Source organism: Triturus cristatus, chromosome 10 (assembly GCF_964204655.1).
Source record: "Triturus cristatus chromosome 10, aTriCri1.1, whole genome shotgun sequence".
NCBI lineage: Eukaryota > Metazoa > Chordata > Amphibia > Caudata > Salamandridae > Triturus > Triturus cristatus.
The window spans coordinates 813,073,796-813,091,515 of record NC_140593.1 but is presented as its reverse complement, the minus strand read 5'-3'; the positions used below and the strand labels follow the sequence as shown (position 1 = coordinate 813,091,515).

The 17,720-nt window shown below is 46.7% G+C and overlaps 1 protein-coding gene across 2 annotated transcripts in view; it reads right to left on the bottom strand.

The window, feature by feature from the left end:
- The window catches only part of XPO6 (exportin 6), a 626,381-nt gene that overhangs the window by 69,296 nt on the left and 539,365 nt on the right, over positions 1–17,720 (bottom strand). For both annotated transcript variants that reach the window (XM_085628383.1, XM_085628384.1), the window contains exon 19: positions 8,706–8,820. In XM_085628383.1, the coding sequence (XP_085484509.1) occupies positions 8,706–8,820 (115 nt within the window). The remainder of the gene's footprint in view (positions 1–8,705; positions 8,821–17,720) is intronic.

Sequence of the window (17,720 nt, the reverse complement as noted above, 5' to 3'; positions counted from 1 at the left end):
AGCATATTCCGTTCGAGGCATATGAGCTGCAGATTACACATCGTTGATTGTGTAGCAGTACCCCCTCCTAGCGGCGACCACCAGTATCTGTTGCAGTTGTTCGAAACAGTGTTTTGAGGACAGCCTGGCCCACACTAGCTTTTTGCTTAGTTTGCACATCTACACAATAGTGTTTGGTGAAAGTGTGCGGGTAGACCATGTAGCTGCTTTGCAGATATCATCTAAGGGGATGTTCCCTAAAAATACCATGGCAGCTCCTATCTTACGTGTAGAGCGGGCTTTAGGGGGAACAGATAGCTTTCGTTTTACTTTGTGGTAGCAAATCTGTATGCATTTAACAATCCACCTAGCTATCCCAGATTTGGAGATGGGGTTGCCTTTGTATGGTGGTGAGAAAGACACGAATAGTTGTTTGGTCTTGCGAAAAGGTTGTGTTCTCTCAATGTAGTAGAGTAAAGCTCTTTTGACGTCTAGGGTGTGTAGTGCTCTTTCTGCAATGGTTTGTGGCTGCGAGAAGAATACGGGCAGTTCCACAGATTGATTGAGGTGAAAGGGAGAAATGACTTTAGGAAGGAATTTTGGATTAGTGCGGAGAACCACCTTATGATGCATTTGCAGAAAAGGTTCTTGAATGGTGAGTGCTTGTATCTCACTGACCCTTCTGAGGGAAGTAATGGCTACAAGGAAAACTGTTTTCCATGTTAAAAATTGATGCTCGCATTTATGTAGAGGTTCGAATGGAGGCCCCCTTTATCTTGTGAGAACGATGTTTAAGTTCCATACCGGTGAGGGTGGCACTCTAGGGGGAATTATTCTTTTGAGGCCTACCATGAAAGCTTTTATGGCAGGTACTCTAAAGAGTAATAGATGTGGTCTATTTTGTAGATGGACTACACCTTGCTGCCATAGCAGCCTAATAGACGTGTAGGCTAGGTTGCATCTTTGTAGGTGTAGTAAGTAGCCTATGATGTGTTGGATAGACACATCTAAGGGATTGACATTATTGTTGTGACAATAAATGACAAAACGTTTCCACTTGGCTGCGTAGCAAGCTCTAGTGGTAGGTCGTCTAGCTTCTTTAATGACGTTCATACAGTCAGGGGGAAGATTAAGATAACCAAATTCTAGGATTTCAGGAGCCAGATCGCAAGGTTGAGCTGAGCTGGGTCCGGGTGTCTGATCTCTCCATGGTTCTGGGTTAAGAGGCGTGGAGAGGGGTGTAATTTTTGGTGCGGAACTACGGAGAGTTCCAGCAATGTGGTGTACCACGGTTGTCTGGCCCAAGTTGGAGCAACTAGGATGAGAGTTCGGGAATGTTGCTTTAGTTTGAGCACCACTAATGGAATGAGTGGGAGAGGCGGAAAAGCGTACGCAAATCTGCCTGACTAGTTCATCCATATCGCATTGCCTTTGGACAATGGGTGTGGATATCTGGCGGTGAAGCTTGGGCATTTGTTGTTTTCGTGGGTGGCGAAGAGGTCTATTTGTGGTTGTCCCCACGTTTGAAAGAATGGTTGAAGAACTTGTGGATGAAGTTCCCACTCGTGGATTTGCTAAGTTTGACAGCTCAACAGATCTGCAATGGTGTTTTGGACTCTTGGGACATGTTGTGCTAAGAGAAAAATGTTTTGAGGTACAGCCCACCTCCATATGGTCTGTGCTAGCGGAGAGCTGCAGAGAGTGTGTGCCGCCCTGTTTTTGGATGTAGTACATTGCTGTCATGTTGTCTGTGCGGACTAAGACAGCCTTGCCGGAGACGTGTGTTTGAAAGGCTTTCAGGGCTAGAAATATGGTCAGTAACTCCAGGTGGTTGATGTGGAGTAACTTTGTTGAGGTGTCCACCTGCCCTGCATAGAGTGATGAGCTCCCCAGCCGGAGAGCGATGCGTCCGCTGTTAGAACTATTTGAGGAACCAGCTCTAGGAACGGTTGCCCTTTGGAAAGGTTTTTGGTGGTCCACCACTGCAGAGAGCGATGGGCACAACCGTCTACCAACACCAGATCTGTTAGTTGACCTTGAGCCTGGTTCCATTGGCGTGCTAGGCACTCTTGGAGAAGACGCATCTGGAGTCTTGCTTGAGGTACTATGAATATGCAAGAGGCCAACATCCCTATAAGTTGCATAAACACTCGGGCTGGAAGAGAGTGTTGAGGTTGAAATTTGGTGCAAAGAGCTTGTATGCTTGCTATCCTGGCAGGGCTGGGGTAGGCTAACGCTTTTGAGGTGTCTGTGGTGGTACCTAGGTATTGTTGTACATGGGAGGGATGCAGATGAGACTTGGCGTCGTTTACTGTGAAGCCCAGGTCTTCAAGTAGTTGGATAGTGGCGTGTGTTGTACACACTGGTTGTGTGAGCTGGCTTTTATAAGCCAGTCGTCTAGATATGGGAAGACGTGGATGTGTTGTCTTCTCAGGTGTGCTGCCACTACTGCTAGGCACTTGGTAAACACTCGTGGCGCTGTGGTGACTCTGAAGGGGAGTACTTTGAATTGGTAGTGGTGACCGTCCACTACGAATCTGAGAAACTTCCTGTGAGCGGTGTGAACAGGAATGTGGAAATAGGCGTCCTTGAGGTCTATAGTGGTTAGGAAGTCGTTTTGGGAGAGCAGAGGAAGCACCTGCTGGAGTGTGACCATGTGAAAATGGTCTGAGTGTATGTGTTGGTTTAGGGGGTCTGAGGTCCAGAATGGGCCTGAGAGAGCCGTCCTTCTTTGGTATGAGAAAATATAGGGAGTAAACTCCCTTGTTTTGTTGGTGGGCAGGAACTTGTTCTATTGCATTTTTTTGTAGGAGGGAGATTACCTCCTGCTTTAGAAGTGACAGATGTTCCTGTGACATTGGGCACTGTTTGGGTGGAATGGTTGGGGGGGTAGAGGTTAGCTCTAGACAGTAGCCTGATTGGATTATTTGTTGTACCCATCTGTCTGAGGTGATGGTAGCCCAGAAAGGAAGGAAATTGTGGAGTCTGCCCCAGACTGGAGTGGAGTGGAATAGTCTGGGGGAAGTGTAGGGAAGTCACTGGGTGGGGGTGGAGGCAGAGCGGGAGGTGTTAGTTTTGCCTCTGCCTTTGTTGTTGTTACCTCTGTAACTGCCTCTTTGATAACCCCTTGTGAAGGTGGATTGGGTAGGGGTTTTGTAGGAAGTGGAGGCGCTGTCGGAGGAGTAGCCTCTGGTGTTGCTTCTAAAGGAGGAACGTAGGTCTAGAAGGGTAAAGATTGTCCTGCGGGAGGTTAGGGACATCTGAGATGTTGTAGTCGTCCCATGGGTCTGGGAAGCCTGTAGGAATAGGGTCCCCTGTTGGTTGGTTGTCCGCCCCGTCCCCTGTGTCGTAAATAATGTCATCATCCTCATCTGGAGATTGTGTGGGAGAATGATGGGGTGGGGGGAGGAGAATGAGGAGGAAGAGGAGGTGGTGAAGGAATCCTCAAAGGGGAGGTGGCAATGTGTCTCCTTTTTGTTGGTGGAGCTGGTGCAGGCTTGTCCAGTGATCTTTTTCTGGTGCTAAGTGACAAATGCCCAGTCTTTGGATCCTCTACGATGGTTTTTTGGAAAGGATCGGGTCGAAACAGTTAGTCTGTAAGGGGCAGATCCTTCGGTGCCGATGGTGTCAGAGCCGTGAGTTTTTTTAGGCGTCAATTCGGCACTGGTTCTTGGTTTCGAACCGTGGGGTTTAGCAGTGTCTTTTTACTTCTTCGGTTCCGAGGTGGCTTTCGGCTTCGAGGTTTGGGAGTCCAGGGTTTTCGGCTTCTTGCTCGGCTCCGAGGGTGTTATCGGTGCCGAGGTGCCGGTGCCAGTCTTCAGCGCCGAGAGCTTCGGTGTCAAGCTCGGTGCGGACGAGGAAAGGGGCGATTTCTTTTTCGGTGTCGATGAGGTTTTTTCGGCACCGAGGGTAGGCTGGCTTGAGCCCGAGCTGCCTGAAGGCTTGATGGGCTTTTTTTTTTTTTTTATTAAACCTTTATTGATATATAGGAAATGGACAGGTCAGGTCGCCACGGGATCCCATAGCAATGGGATGACCCTACGGACCAGCAGGGCGGTTCAGTTCTCTTACACGGCCATTCAGCCGACATCCCGGAGGACCGGCGGCATTGCAATAAAAACATCACACACGATAGACCAGACAGGATGGCTTCTGAGAATGGAAGTTGCATTAGTCCCCGGTCCACACTACAGCCTGACGTGCTTGAATGGCAAGCCTAGTATTATCCACCCTCACCTACAAACCTGGTCTAGTTCCTGAGAATTTGTAACCATGTCACAACGCCCATCCACCCACCCCACCCACCACACGCTCGCTGTCCCCTCCTTCGTTCCTTCTGCATGTATACGCGTCCGCAGTCCCTGCAGCCTGCAGTGACCAGCCACTGCGCCCCCCGCTTTCAGACCATTCACAACCCTGCAGCTCTCGTTCACACCCCACATGGCCCCGTCTAAGGAGCGCCAGCCACATCCGAGGGGCCCCCCATCAACCCCTCCACTGAACAGCGTCCATCCCAGCTGGTACACCGGCATCACACCATCATGCTACAATAGGGTCCTGTTCTTGTGTCACGCCCCCCTCCGTCCCTCTGTGAGCAGTGGAGTCTTCGCTCTGTGTCTCCCCCTGACCAGCCGTTTCGGGGTCTCCGGCAGTCAGGTATGTTCTATACAGCTCCCAGAATTTCTTGGGACGACTTTTCGGGGGTAACAATTCGCTATATGTCTCCGCCTGCGTGCTGCAATACAGCATGTCTCTGGCTCATCTTTTCTTAGTGGGAAGTGGCCCTCTCATCCAGCAGGCCGCCACAACTTGCCACGCCATCAATAACGCCATGTCTGTCAGGCGTCTCAGTGCTAGCGGGAGAGGCCTGGAGTAGCCCAGCAACGCCAGTGCCGGGTTGGGTTGTATCTCCGTTTCCAGTATCTGGCTCAATTCCCGAAACACCGCCGTCCAAAAACGGGCCACACCTGGGCAGAGCCAGGCCATATGCAGGAAGTCTGCCACTGGGATATGACCGCGCTCGCACTCTGCTGTTGGGCGAAGCCCGTACCTATGCAGTCTCTCAGGGGTGTAATAAACCCGCAGCAGGTACTTAAAATGCATCAACCCGTGCCGACCATTTAAGGACACCTATTTGGTGCTAGAGCAGCAGTATTTCCACATCTCATCCGAAATGTCCATTTCGAGGTCGGTCTGCCAGTCTCGCCGTGCTGCGGAGCACTGGTGTGCCCTGTGCTGGTCACCAATTTTTTTGAGGGTCGTAACCAGTTTGGACGGCGCCACTGTTTTAATGACATAGGTAAGCTCCGGGATTTCCGGGGGCTCTGCCATGCCCGGCCCCAACAGAGCCGACAGCGCACTACGGACCCTGTGGAATTGAAAGCGCTGGAGTAATGTAATCTCAGGCCGGGTCGAGCCGATACTCTCCCATGTCTTGACCACTCCGTCCAGAAACAGATCCGCCATCCTAACGACGCCCAAAGCGCTTAACGCCTGCAGCACTCCTGCCTCACGCAGGGGGGGAGCCACACCGCCCATTCCACCTGCATCAGCGGGGAATACAATAGTTCTCTGCCTTGCGGCCTCATTAACGCATGCCACACGTGGTTTGTGGCTTTAAGCGAATCCAACGTTCCTACACTGCGATCCACCGGCTGGAAGACCGTCGCCAGGAGAGGAAGCGGATCTGCAAACAGTCGCTCCAATAGCACATGCGGGACATCTGAGTTGGCATGTATCCACGAATGCAGGTGGGCCGCCTGCGCCACCCTATAATACCTTTCCAGATCAGGGGCTCCAAGCCCTCCCATCTCGTAAGGAAGCGTCAACACTTTCCACTGAACTCTGGGTTGTTCACCACCCCAGGCCAGCCAAACCAGGGTCTGAGTCAACTGCGCGAAGAAGGCCTTAGAGAGCACTATAGGGATGTTATTGAAGAGGAACAGAAATCTCGGCAGGACCACCATTTTCATGACGGCTATTCTGCCCATCAGCGACAAGGGGAGCCTGTTCCACACCTCTACATAGTCAACGAGATTGGAGTAAGCTACTCCGTAGTTTTCCCTTAGCAGAACATCCGGATCCTTGTGGAGCCGAATCCCCAAGTATCGGATTGAGTCCGTCGTCCACTGCAAGGGGTATTCTATAGGGAACGGCAAAGTAACCGGAGTCAACGGGAATGCCAGTGACTTGTTCCAGTTCACCTTGAGGCCCGACAGGGCCCCAAACCAGAGCACCTCTCGCAATATGGAAGCGAGATTCTCCTCCGGGTCGAGGACGTACAGCAGCGTATCGTCCGCGTAGGTAGAAATACAAATCTTATAGGAGGGGAAGTTAATACCCTCAAATCTGTGATATTCTCTCATTGCGCACGCCAAGGGTTCCGCCACCAGCGCATATAGGAGTGGGGAAAGGGGGCAGCCCTGCCTGGTCCCCCTGGAGACTTCAAAGGCCTCCGTGACGTGGTCACCGATTCGCAACCGAGCAGTAGGTCTAAAATACAATGCTCCAAGCATCTGCAGAAAAGGCTCTCCCAGTCCAAGTTTCCTCAAGACCCTCACCATAAAGGACCATTCCACGGAATCAAATGCTTTCTCCATGTCTAGGAAGAGCGCTAAAGCCTTACACTCTGGGCGCACATGCTGCATGGCCCCAAGGACTGTGCGGATATTATATGTGAGGTTCCTGGACGGGATAAAGCCCGCCTGCTCTGGCGCCACGAGCTCCGGCACTAGCAGTGCCAAGCGCGTGGCCAGAACCTTAGCGTACAACTTGGCGTCGACATTTATCAGGGAGAGCGGCCTGTAGGAACCGCACAGGTTAGAGGGTCTCCCGGGTTTTAAAATGGTAACTAACAGAGCCTCTCTCATCGTGTCGGGCATGCAACCTTCCTGACATATATCATCAAAGAGAGTCATAAGGTGCGGGAGAAGCTTATCCTGAAAGGCCGTATAAAAGGCCACCGTCAGCCCCTCCACTCCCGGGGCAGTGCCCGCTTTCATGCCGCCTAGAGCCTCCAGGATCTCGTCCTTTTGTATGGGCAATGCCAGGAATTCCCTCTGTGAGTTAGACAAAAAGGGCATTTTAATATAACTGAGGTAGTCATCTATTTCCTCTTCCATTTGAGAGGACTTAGACTTATACAGTCCGGCATAATAGGTCCTGAATTCGTCTATAATCCCCGTCTCGTCGGTGATCACATCCCCTGAAGCAGTGACAAGTTTGTCAATGACCAGGGGCCACCTAGCGTTGCGGAGTATCCCCGCAAGTAAGGAGCCCGCGCGCTCGCTCTCCCCGTAGGTACGGGCCGTGGCATACTTGCCCATATGTTGCGGCTTGATGGGCTTCTTAACCGGGCCCGGAAGCGAGGTATGGGAAGCAATCTTTTGGTGCATACCTAGGCCCGAAGGCATGACTGAAGCCTTTTTCAATGGCATGGAGGGGGGTTTAGGTTCGGGGGTAGACGTCTGTACTCACGATCCTCTGTGCCGGAGTGATGTCCTCGACGTCTGAGTCGTCAGCTTCGGAGGCGCTGACGAGGCCTTCTTCGGTGCTGCTGCTGTTCCGGGACATCGACGCCTTCTTCAAAGATGTCGTCGGGGATCGAAGTCGACGAGTGAGCCATTGTTCACCTTGCTCGTCGGTCCCGGATCGTCTTCTTCGATCAGAAGGAGGCGCAAGCTGGACAGTCCCTTGCCTCATGTTCTGGGGAGAGGCAGAGGTTGCACACCTCATGGAGATCAGTGTGGGGAAACTTTGACCCACATAGAGGACACTTCTTAAATGGAGTCCTTTCCATCAGCCAGGACCGGAGCCCAGGTAGGCCCGAAGGTCTTCGTCCACGACCGGAATCGAAGACTTAGATTGTTGAGTCGCGTCGAGTGTTGGAGAACGACCAAGACAATACCGTCGAAGGGGGGAGGATTGCGCGCCGAACAGGAAAAACTGGAACGGTTTCGACCTGGAGCGCGAAGAACACATCCGAGCCCGAGGGCGGAAAAAAAACAATCTGAAGATGGAGCCGAAGCCCATGCGCAATATGATCCAAAGGAGGAGTCACATACCTCGTGACTTCCAAAGACTTTCCAAGAGAAAAACAACTGCAACATCCGGGCCCAACACCAGATGGCGATCTATGCACAGTGTGTAATCTGCAGCTCATATGCCTCGAACATGTGAGTTACAAACCACAAAGCCAATGGCAAGCAATGAGCAGAATGCATTCCTAGGTCAACGTCTGAAACTCCCCAAGAGGTCTTTCGCATACCACACAGCTGCGCTGTCTGGTAGGCTGCGACTTAAAAAAGTAGCCTCGGACTAAAGCACAGATTAGCAGAAGGGCACTTACTGGGCAAGAAAGCAGTACTTCGGCCATGCTCCAAGGGAGGCTAAAATACACAAGGAGGAAGTGAAGATGGCATGGTCTAACCCAAGAAAAGCAACAAAATTAGAGTGACGATGAACCCAACTAATGGTAAGCGTCAGGCTGTAAGCTCCCTTTAAAATGTATTGCAAGAGACATTGCATGAGCTGTCTCAGGTAAGACCTAAAAACTTGCATTTGGAAGACACTGGAGTTTATATGCAGTATGTTGGAGAAAACTTATGAAAAAAACCTGTGACATACCCAATGATTACTTCCAAATGATCTCATATTATTCATATAGTCATCCAGAAAATGTTCACAAATAGCAATTCTTGGGCTATGAATAAAAGGAATTTAGCTACCTGGTAAACATGTTAAGAAAGGTTTGTATGATCTGTTCCGTAAAAGGTACTCCCATTTGTGCCCGTAGCCCTTGGAAAAGGGTGAGGAAGAAGCTCAGCATTTCATCCGTCACATCTGAAAGAAGCAGAGAGAAATTTATAATCATCCTCTAAATATAGTCAATCCTTGCTTTCTGGGTTCTTCAGTTTTTTATTACTTCACACATCTTGATGAATAGTCCTCTGTTTTTTATTAAACAGTACGCTAGCAATAGGATCAGGTTTTAATCTCAATTATTGACTGTTCTGGATATCAGAGCAGCCAAGAAACACACTCCAAAAGCCAGTTATCTGTCAACCACTGGGTATCCGCAGACTCAAGCCAGGTGGGTGAAGAAGATGGCGAAGCCCAGTGCTGCAGGGAGATGGAGGCCCTCCCTGACCCTCTCGTGCCAGCTTCATGCTCACAGAGTTGAAAGCTGACAGGACAGATTCATGCAGGGAGTGGGAGGAAATTCCCATAGGGTGATGTGGTTGGAGACAATGGTCTGTATGGTTTTTCCTATAACAGGGAAGGACTTCCTGAGAAGTTTCAAGATGGTTGCAGGATACCAGTTTTTTCCTACAAAGTTTGGGCGGCGGGTGAGAAGTCAAGAGGCTTGGTGGCAAGGGGGCAGGCAGCCAGTCCGATAGTGTATTTAAAAGTAAAGCAGGGGAAATGGAGAGTGAGTGAGTCTAGGTCATGTGTTCCATGGCTAAATGACTAATATCCCTATACAGATGATCAACTGAACAGGGAAAAGGGATTTTTGGGGACAGGGGGTAGAGGGTGGGAAAATTCGCAGATAGGCTGCTGCCACTAACCTGACATTATCCTCCTTAAATTTTTTCAAATGGTATACCGTACAACTCTACCATTGTTCTGTTCTTTACCTGACTTCACTTGAAGCTCCTTGGTTGACACTTCCGGTTACTGACAGCTACCCATATATGCCATATACATTCTTTCTTGCCCACTGATGTGCAATGCTTCTTTATGATCTTTGTGCTGCTTAACAAATACTTTAGTTGCCCTTTCCTACTTCTTCATTTATCTCAATACCGCATCTATTGTTATGCATGCTACTATTAAACCTTCAATTTTATTTGTGTGTCGTCCAGGATTCATCCACTTTTTAGTTTTCCCTGTACCCTTCTTTGCTTCCTCTTTTAAACTTTCCTCCATTATGCAGTACTTTTACCCCTGATCCATTCTCTTTAGTTACTCCATGTGCACTATTTTTGAAAGCTATTTCTTGCATAAATGTTCTCCAGTCATTGCAACTGTTTAAACTCCAACTTGTGCATGCTTGAGCAGTTTGTTCCTTCACTCCAAGAGTAGTTCTCCTTTGTCAGCCTCATTCAACAAGTCGTTTACCTTTGGCTTGCATTATGAGAACACAGGGTTGATTTTTAAAAGAAGAAGTTAAGTGACTAACAGTTGTGTACAGAAGCTCATACATTACTCATTTACTTTCATTTCTCCATCCCCAATGCGTGATGAGGACTGAAAACAGAAATTACACAGGAAAAACAATACAGCTAGAATAGACAGGAATCCGTTTTCTAAGCACTACATGCATAACGGGCACATCATGCCAGAATTTAATATGGCGCAGGTATTTCTCAAATAGGGTATGGTGAATGGCTGTATGCACAAACCATCCAAATAAACAAGTTATTTACCTTTGGTAAAGCTCTTTCTAGTGGATACTCTATTTACCCGTAGATTCCTTACCTTTACAAAATTCCCCAGGTGCCAGACTGGATCCAGAAACTTTATCTGAGTGCTCCTGCTTGCCACTACCACTGCGACCGGATGGTTTTCTCTCTGCACCTTTTGACGTATATCTGAAGCTTTATTCCCAATTTCCTCATACTTCCAACGTCTAAAACAAAACCCATTGGGTTGGGGGACAATATTCCCTCCCAATGCTACAGGTTTCAAACCATGCCAAGACTGTTGGAAACAGTTGTCAGTGACGGACATCACTTGGAAACACAACACATTAAAAAAGCACCAAAAACTGGAAGAGGCAAAGGGGCACTTGGAGTAATTGCACTTAAGAGTTTAAACTGGAGATCTGAGCCTTGAAAGCCCAGGCTTTGAGAACTTCGGTAAAGGATTTCCTACTTGTAATAGTGACAAGGCATTAAAATTGAAAAGCAGAGCAAGAGGAATTAGCTTCCTGCTCCACACTGTTTTACAAGGAATCCCCTGGAACGTTTAGCAACTCCAAAAGGCAGCACAGACTGGTGGCTCTTCTTCTCTGCTTAGTTGACATGTGCTTTAAAAATAGATGGTTCCTATTCTGAGAAAGTGGCTAAGGAGGACTTCTTGCTCACAAAACGTTTTGAGAACATAATGGCAAAAATGTTATCTGTATTTGCCTGCAGCCTGATTACACTGTATTAGTGGGGAAAGCTTGAGGAATTTCTGGCAAACTACTGCTAACCATATTAACCTTTGGGTGCAGTGACACTGTAGATTGATCAGGAATCTGATGGGCAGCCATCTCTTCAATGACTGATGACAGTGTTATATTGTAATCAATATATAATTTATATGTCTATGTTCCTTTAAGTTTGTTGTGTATCTATGATTCCTGCACATGCTAATCTGTTGTACATTCTGTTTAGAACTGTGGCGATGAACTGCTGTTTTATTCTACTGGTGACCTGGATGAAAGAAGTACTGTGCCTCACTGCATTAAAACTACATTTCAACGTTAATGCTTGGATTCATCTTATGAATATTACAAATTGGCGACGAGTGGTACCTGCTACTTTTGGGAGGCACAGGAGCGGTATTTTCGACTGATATTTTGTTTTATGAACTTTCACATCTCGTAACATTTGGATTCGGATTGCTTGGAGTTTCGTTTAAAAAAAAAATCATATTGGATTAACAATCTTGCAGGCAACCTTTTGGCATATTGGAATTATCGCTTAAAAAAAAAAACAATAGGAGAAAAGAGTAAGAAACAACGACTACGCGTGCAACTGCTACCATGGATACCTGAAATGTAAGGCGGCGCGAGGTATCCATTACGAAGTTGCGATTGAAAGGGTTTGCTGCCATCTGCATGAGCTGTGTTGTTTTTCGATTGAAGAAACCATGGTGATCTAAGGGATCGCGCTAGGACTCCAGCGCGTCCGCTAGCGTCGGTACCATGGTGATCTAAGAGATCGCGCTGAGATTCAAGCGCGTCAACCAGTGTCCGTGGCTGTTTATCTTACGTCCGACATCATTTCCTGCAATTTTGATTGGCATTACGTTGCGAGGCCACGTACGTAGGAGAGCGTGACGTTTTACATTATTGCCTGCAATTTCGAGAAGAAATTCCCCGATCGTCGTTTACAATACAAATAACTGTGAATTGAACTGGACGATATTTTGATTTCGTTTCGCAAGTTGTCAACAGGTATTTTTAAAGGAGAAACAATCGAATTCGAATGTAGTGCTAAAGTGCTTATAAGACTGCAGAACATAAAAATACATATTGGACAATAATTATAAAGTACTTTTGGGACTATATAACTAGAAAATATATTGGACAATTTAAGTATTTAGTCTGTATACAATTTAGGACAGTGTTGCTGCATTCCACAAATATTAATAGTGGGATTTATATTAACCTTCAGGGATATTGTGTGTAAATATGCAATTTGATCCCCCAACTAAGTTTCTTCAATCAAAGGGTGACTCTCCAATTCCATGGGTCAGATGAAAGGAAGAATTCATGACTTATTTAAAAGCAATTGATGGAGAAAGGATGGATAATGAGAGGAAGAAAAGTATTTTTCTTCATTATTTGGGTTCTGAGGGACAAGCAGTATTCAGAGCACTTCCTATTGTACAAGGAGATTTAGGGGGATTTGATGAAGCCATGTTACGTATAGAGACAAGGTTCAAACCTACTACCTGTATTGCACTTAATAGATACAAATTTTATACTAGAGCTCAAAGAGAGTCAGAGTCATTTGATGATTTTTTTGACAGCGCTCAGAACACTAGTTGTTTCGTGTAATTTTGGAGAAATATCAGACGAGATGATTAGAGATCAGATAATTGTTAATGTTCGTAGTAAGAAGACACAAGAACTATGGATTTTGGGTAATCCTAATTTGCATGATACAATTGCTACTGCTAAAGCATTTGAGCAGTCTGATAAATGGATGAAAACTATAGAAGATGCAAATTCCAAAGGCGTTAAGAGTGACAAAATATGCGATGAAGTGTGTGTGGTGAATAATACTAGCAGTGTTAACGCTGGAAAAAACAGTATGGCAGCAAAGTTTGGGGGGAAAACTGTCATTTGCTATAGGTGTGGAAGCAACAACCATGTAGCCTCGTTCAAATTTTGTCCAGCTATAGGAAAACAATGCAACAAATGTGGCAGAGTAGGACATTTTTCCAAGGCTTGTAGGGATGAAAAGAGAAAGTATTTGGATAAAAGTAGGAACTTCAATAAAAACAACGAGGTGTCGTATATAAAGTCTGATCCATTATCCGAAGTTACGTGTATTAGATGTGAACATTCACCTTGTAGTGACTCAAGTAGAAAAAGGATTTGTTGTCTCAATATTGAATATAAGTAGTGTTGAGGGTGAGACTTTGAGTTCTCCGAAATGTACAGTAACATTTTTGGGTGAAGAACTCAAACTCATGGCGGATTCAGGTTCTCCCTGGGCCATAGTAACAAAATGTTATTTCAAGGAAAAGTTTTCTGGTAAGAGGAAAATTGAAGAGTTGTCTCCTCCTGATATAGTGGCACAGACTTTTGATGGTTCTGCTATTGATTTTATTGGCTTGCCAGATGGAATTTAAGGGAAGAATTGCTTTGATCAAACTTTATGTTGCAAAAAAAGGAGTTAATGTATTAGGTTGGAAAGACCAATGGAAATTGGGAATTATCCTCAATCCTCGTAACCAAGAACCTGTTATGGTAGTTGAAGGAAGTGTGGGGGAGTGTGATGTCGTTAGAGAATTTCCAAATGTCTTTTCAGAAAAATTGGGAAAACTTAAAGGTTTTATGCATGTTATCAAACTCAAAAAAGGAGCATCACCTGTTAAACAAAAGTTAAGAAATGTCCCCATTAATGTCAGAGGGGAGTTGAAAGAGACTTTAGATGAAATGCTTAGTGGTGGTGTGATTGAGGAGATAGAATCTTCTGAATGGGTTTCTCCAGTAGTTCTTGCACGTAAACCCGATAAGTCCTTGAGAATGTGCACTGATTTGAGAGCATTAAATGTGAGGAATATGCTACTTACCAGTATGCATCTGTTCTCGGCATGTAGAGCTGCAGAGCCACACACTTAGGATAAGATCGCCATCTGGTGTTGGGCTCGGATGCTTGCAGGTTGTTGTTGTCTTCGGAAGAAGTCTTCTGGTCACGAGATAGGGGACTCCTCCCTTGGACTACAGTGCGCATGGGCATCCACTCCATCCTCAGATTGTTTTTCGCCATGATGGGAAATGATGGAGTGTGTAAGAATAAAGAAAGGATGTCCATGTGTAATGTCCAATTAAGACAATGCTGGAACAGATACAGGTCCTGGGGAGGTGGGTGGGCGTGTGTGGCTCTGCAGCTCTACATGCCAAGAACAGATGCATACTGGTAAGTAGCATATTCCGTTCGAGGCATATGAGCTGCAGATCACACACTTAGAATAGACTATACTGCAGTGTCTCCCCTAGCAGTGGTCACCTGTATCGGTTGCAGCAGTTCGGAATAAAGTTTTAAGGACAGCCTGACCCACAGAAGCTTGTTGTTTGGCTTGCACATCAACACAGTAATGTTTAGTGAAGGTGTGTGTTGTAGACCATGTGGCTGCCTTACAAATATCTTCTAAGGGAATGTTTCCTAAGAATGCAATGGAAGCCCCTATTTTGCGTGTGGAGTGCGCTCTAGGGGGAACTGTAAGAGTGCGTTTAGCTTTTTGGTAACATATTTGGATACATTTAACTATCCACCTGGCTATCCCTGATTTGGAAATGGGGTTGCCTTTATGTGGTGGAGAGAAAGCAAAAAACAATTGTTTGGTTTTGCGGAAAGATTTGGTTCTGTCAATGTAATACAGCAGGGCTCTTTTAACATCTAAGGAATGAAGAGCTCTTTCAGCTACCGAGTCCGGATTTGGGAAGAACACTGGTAGCTCGACTGATTGGTTAAGATGGAATGGAGAAATGACTTTTGGCAGGAATTTTGGATTTGTTCTAAGAACCACTTTGTTATGATGTAGTTGTAGGAATGGTTCTTGTATGGTGAAATCCTGGATTTCACTTATCCTTCGAAGGGATGTGATAGCAATAAGGAAAGCCACTTTCCATGTAAGGAATTGTAGTTCGCATTTATGCAGAGGTTCAAATGGGGGACCCATGAGCCTAGTGAGAACAATAATTAGATTCCACACTGGAGAGGGTGGTAATCTGGGAGGAATAATCCTTTTAAGACCTTCCATGAAGGCTTTGATCGCAGGCACTTTAAATAGTGACAAGTGTTGTCGATTTTGTAAGTAGGCTGCTAATGCTGCTAGGTGGAGACGTATGGATGAGTACGCTAAATTACATCTTTGCAAGTGTAGTAAGTAGCAAATGATGTTCTGGATGGATGCATCCAGTGGGCGTATATTATTGTTAGTGCAGTAAATGGCAAATCTTTTCCATTTTGCAGCGTAGCAGGCTCTAGTAGTAGGCCGTCTGGCCTCCTTTATAATATTCATGCAGTCTGGTGGTAGGTTGAGGTAACCGAACTCTAGGACTTCAGGAGCCAGATCGCTAGGTTCAGTTGATGTGTATCGGGGTGTCTGATTTCTCCATGGTTCTGGGTTAATGAGGACAGGGAGAGGCGCAGTCTTTGGTGTGGAACTAGAGAGAGTTCCAGTAGTGTTGTGAACCAGGGTTGACGTGCCCATGTGGGAGCTACTAGTATCAGCTTGACAGACTGTTGCCTGAGCTTGCGTACCACAAATGGAATGAGTGGGAGAGACGGAAAAGCGTACGCAAATCTGCCTGACCAGTTCATCCATATCGCATTGCCCTTCGACTGTGGGTGGGGAAACCTGGCGGCGAAGGTTGGGCATTTTGCGTTTGTGTGTGGCGAACAGGTCTATGTCTGGTTGGCCCCATTTTTGGAAGAATGGGAGTAGGACTTGTGGGTGTAATTCCCATTCGTGGAACTGTTGGGTTTGTCGACTCAACAAATCTGCAATCTGATTGTGAACTCCTGGAAGGTGTTCTGCTAGCAGGTAGATGTTCTGGGGAATTGCCCATCTCCAAATGTTCTGTGCGAGCTGGGACAGTTGGAGAGAATGTGTGCCTCCTTGTTTCTGTATATAATACATGGCTGTCATGTTGTCCGTCCGGATGAGGACAGTTTTGTTCTTTAGATGTAATTGGAATAATTTCAATGCTAGGAACACTGCCAGTAGTTCCAGGTAATTGATATGGAGCACTTTTTGTTGAGTGGTCCATTTGCCCTGAGTGGTGTGTCCTAGGAGATGGGCTCCCCACCCTGTGAAAGATGCATCGGTTGTCAGCACTATCTGTGGAAGAGGCTCTAAGAACGGCCGTCCTTTGGACAGGTTTATGGTGTTCCACCATTTTAGTGAGCGATGTGAGCGACTGTCCACTAACACCAGATCCGTAAGTTGTCCGTGAGCCTGGTTCCACTGACGTGCTAGACATCCTTGCAAGGGATGCATTTGAAGTCGTGCATAAGGCACAATGAAGATGCACGACGCCATCATGCCTATGAGTTGCATGAACACTCTTGCTGGGAGAGAGTGTTGGGATTGAAATTTTAAGATGAGCTATATTGGCTATTCTGGCTGGGGTAAGCTATGGCCTTGGAGGTATTTATGGTGGCTCCCAGATATTGATGTATGTGGGAGGGTTGTAGTTGAGATTTGGGATAGTTGATGATGAATCCCAAGTTGTGTAAAAGTTGAATAGTTTGGTGAGTGTGTAGAACGCATTTGTTGAATGAATTGGCTTTTATGAGCTAATCGTCGAGATATGGGAAGACATGAATTTGTTGTCTCCGGAGATGCGCTGCTACTACTGCTAGGCATTTGGTGAATACTCTGGGCGCAGTTGTCACTCCGAACGGGAGGAAAGTAAACTGATAGTGTTGCCCGTCTACCAGGAATCTTCGATATTTCCTGTGAGCAGGATGCATGGGAATGTGAAAATAGGCATCCTTGAGATCTAGTGTGGCAAGGAAATCGCCTTTCTGTAATAGTGGAAGCACTTGTTGAAGAGTGATCATATGAAAATGATCTGAGTGTATGTACCGATTTAGGAGTCTGAGGTCGAGTATGGGTCTTAACGTCTCGTCCTTCTTGGGGATTAGGAAGTATAGAGAGTATACCCCTGTGCCCTGATGTTGGAAGGGAACTGGCTCTATTGCGTGTTTTTGAAGCAAGGAGAGAACCTCTTGCTTGATGAGTGTAAGATGGTCTGGCGACATGGGACGCTGTTTGGGTGGTATATGTGGGGGGGGGGGGTATTTGTGAGTTCCAGGCAGTAACCATACTGGATAATTTGTCTTACCCACTTGTCTGTTGTAATGGAATTCCAGACAGGTAGGAACTGTTTGAGTCTTCCCCCGACTGGAGTGGAATGGTCTGGGGGAGTGGAGGAAAGTCACTGTTTAGTGGCGGGGGAGGTACGAGTGTTGGTATTGCCTCGACCTCGTCCCTTGGTGTTGTTTCCCCTATATCCTCCTCTAAAATATCCTCTATTGGGGGATGTTTGTGTAGAGGTTTTGAACGTGGAGGAGGTGTCTGCTCCAATATTTTTGGATGCTCCTCTATAGAAGGAGCATCGAAAGGAGCCACGTGGCTGTGGAGACTGCAATGCTCCCATGGACTTAGCAGTCTCGGTGTCTTTCTTCATTTTTTCAAGTGCAGTATCTACTGCTGGTCCAAACAGTTGCTCTTGGTTAAATGGTTGGCTAAGTATGGTACTTTGTACTTCTGGCTTAAAGCCT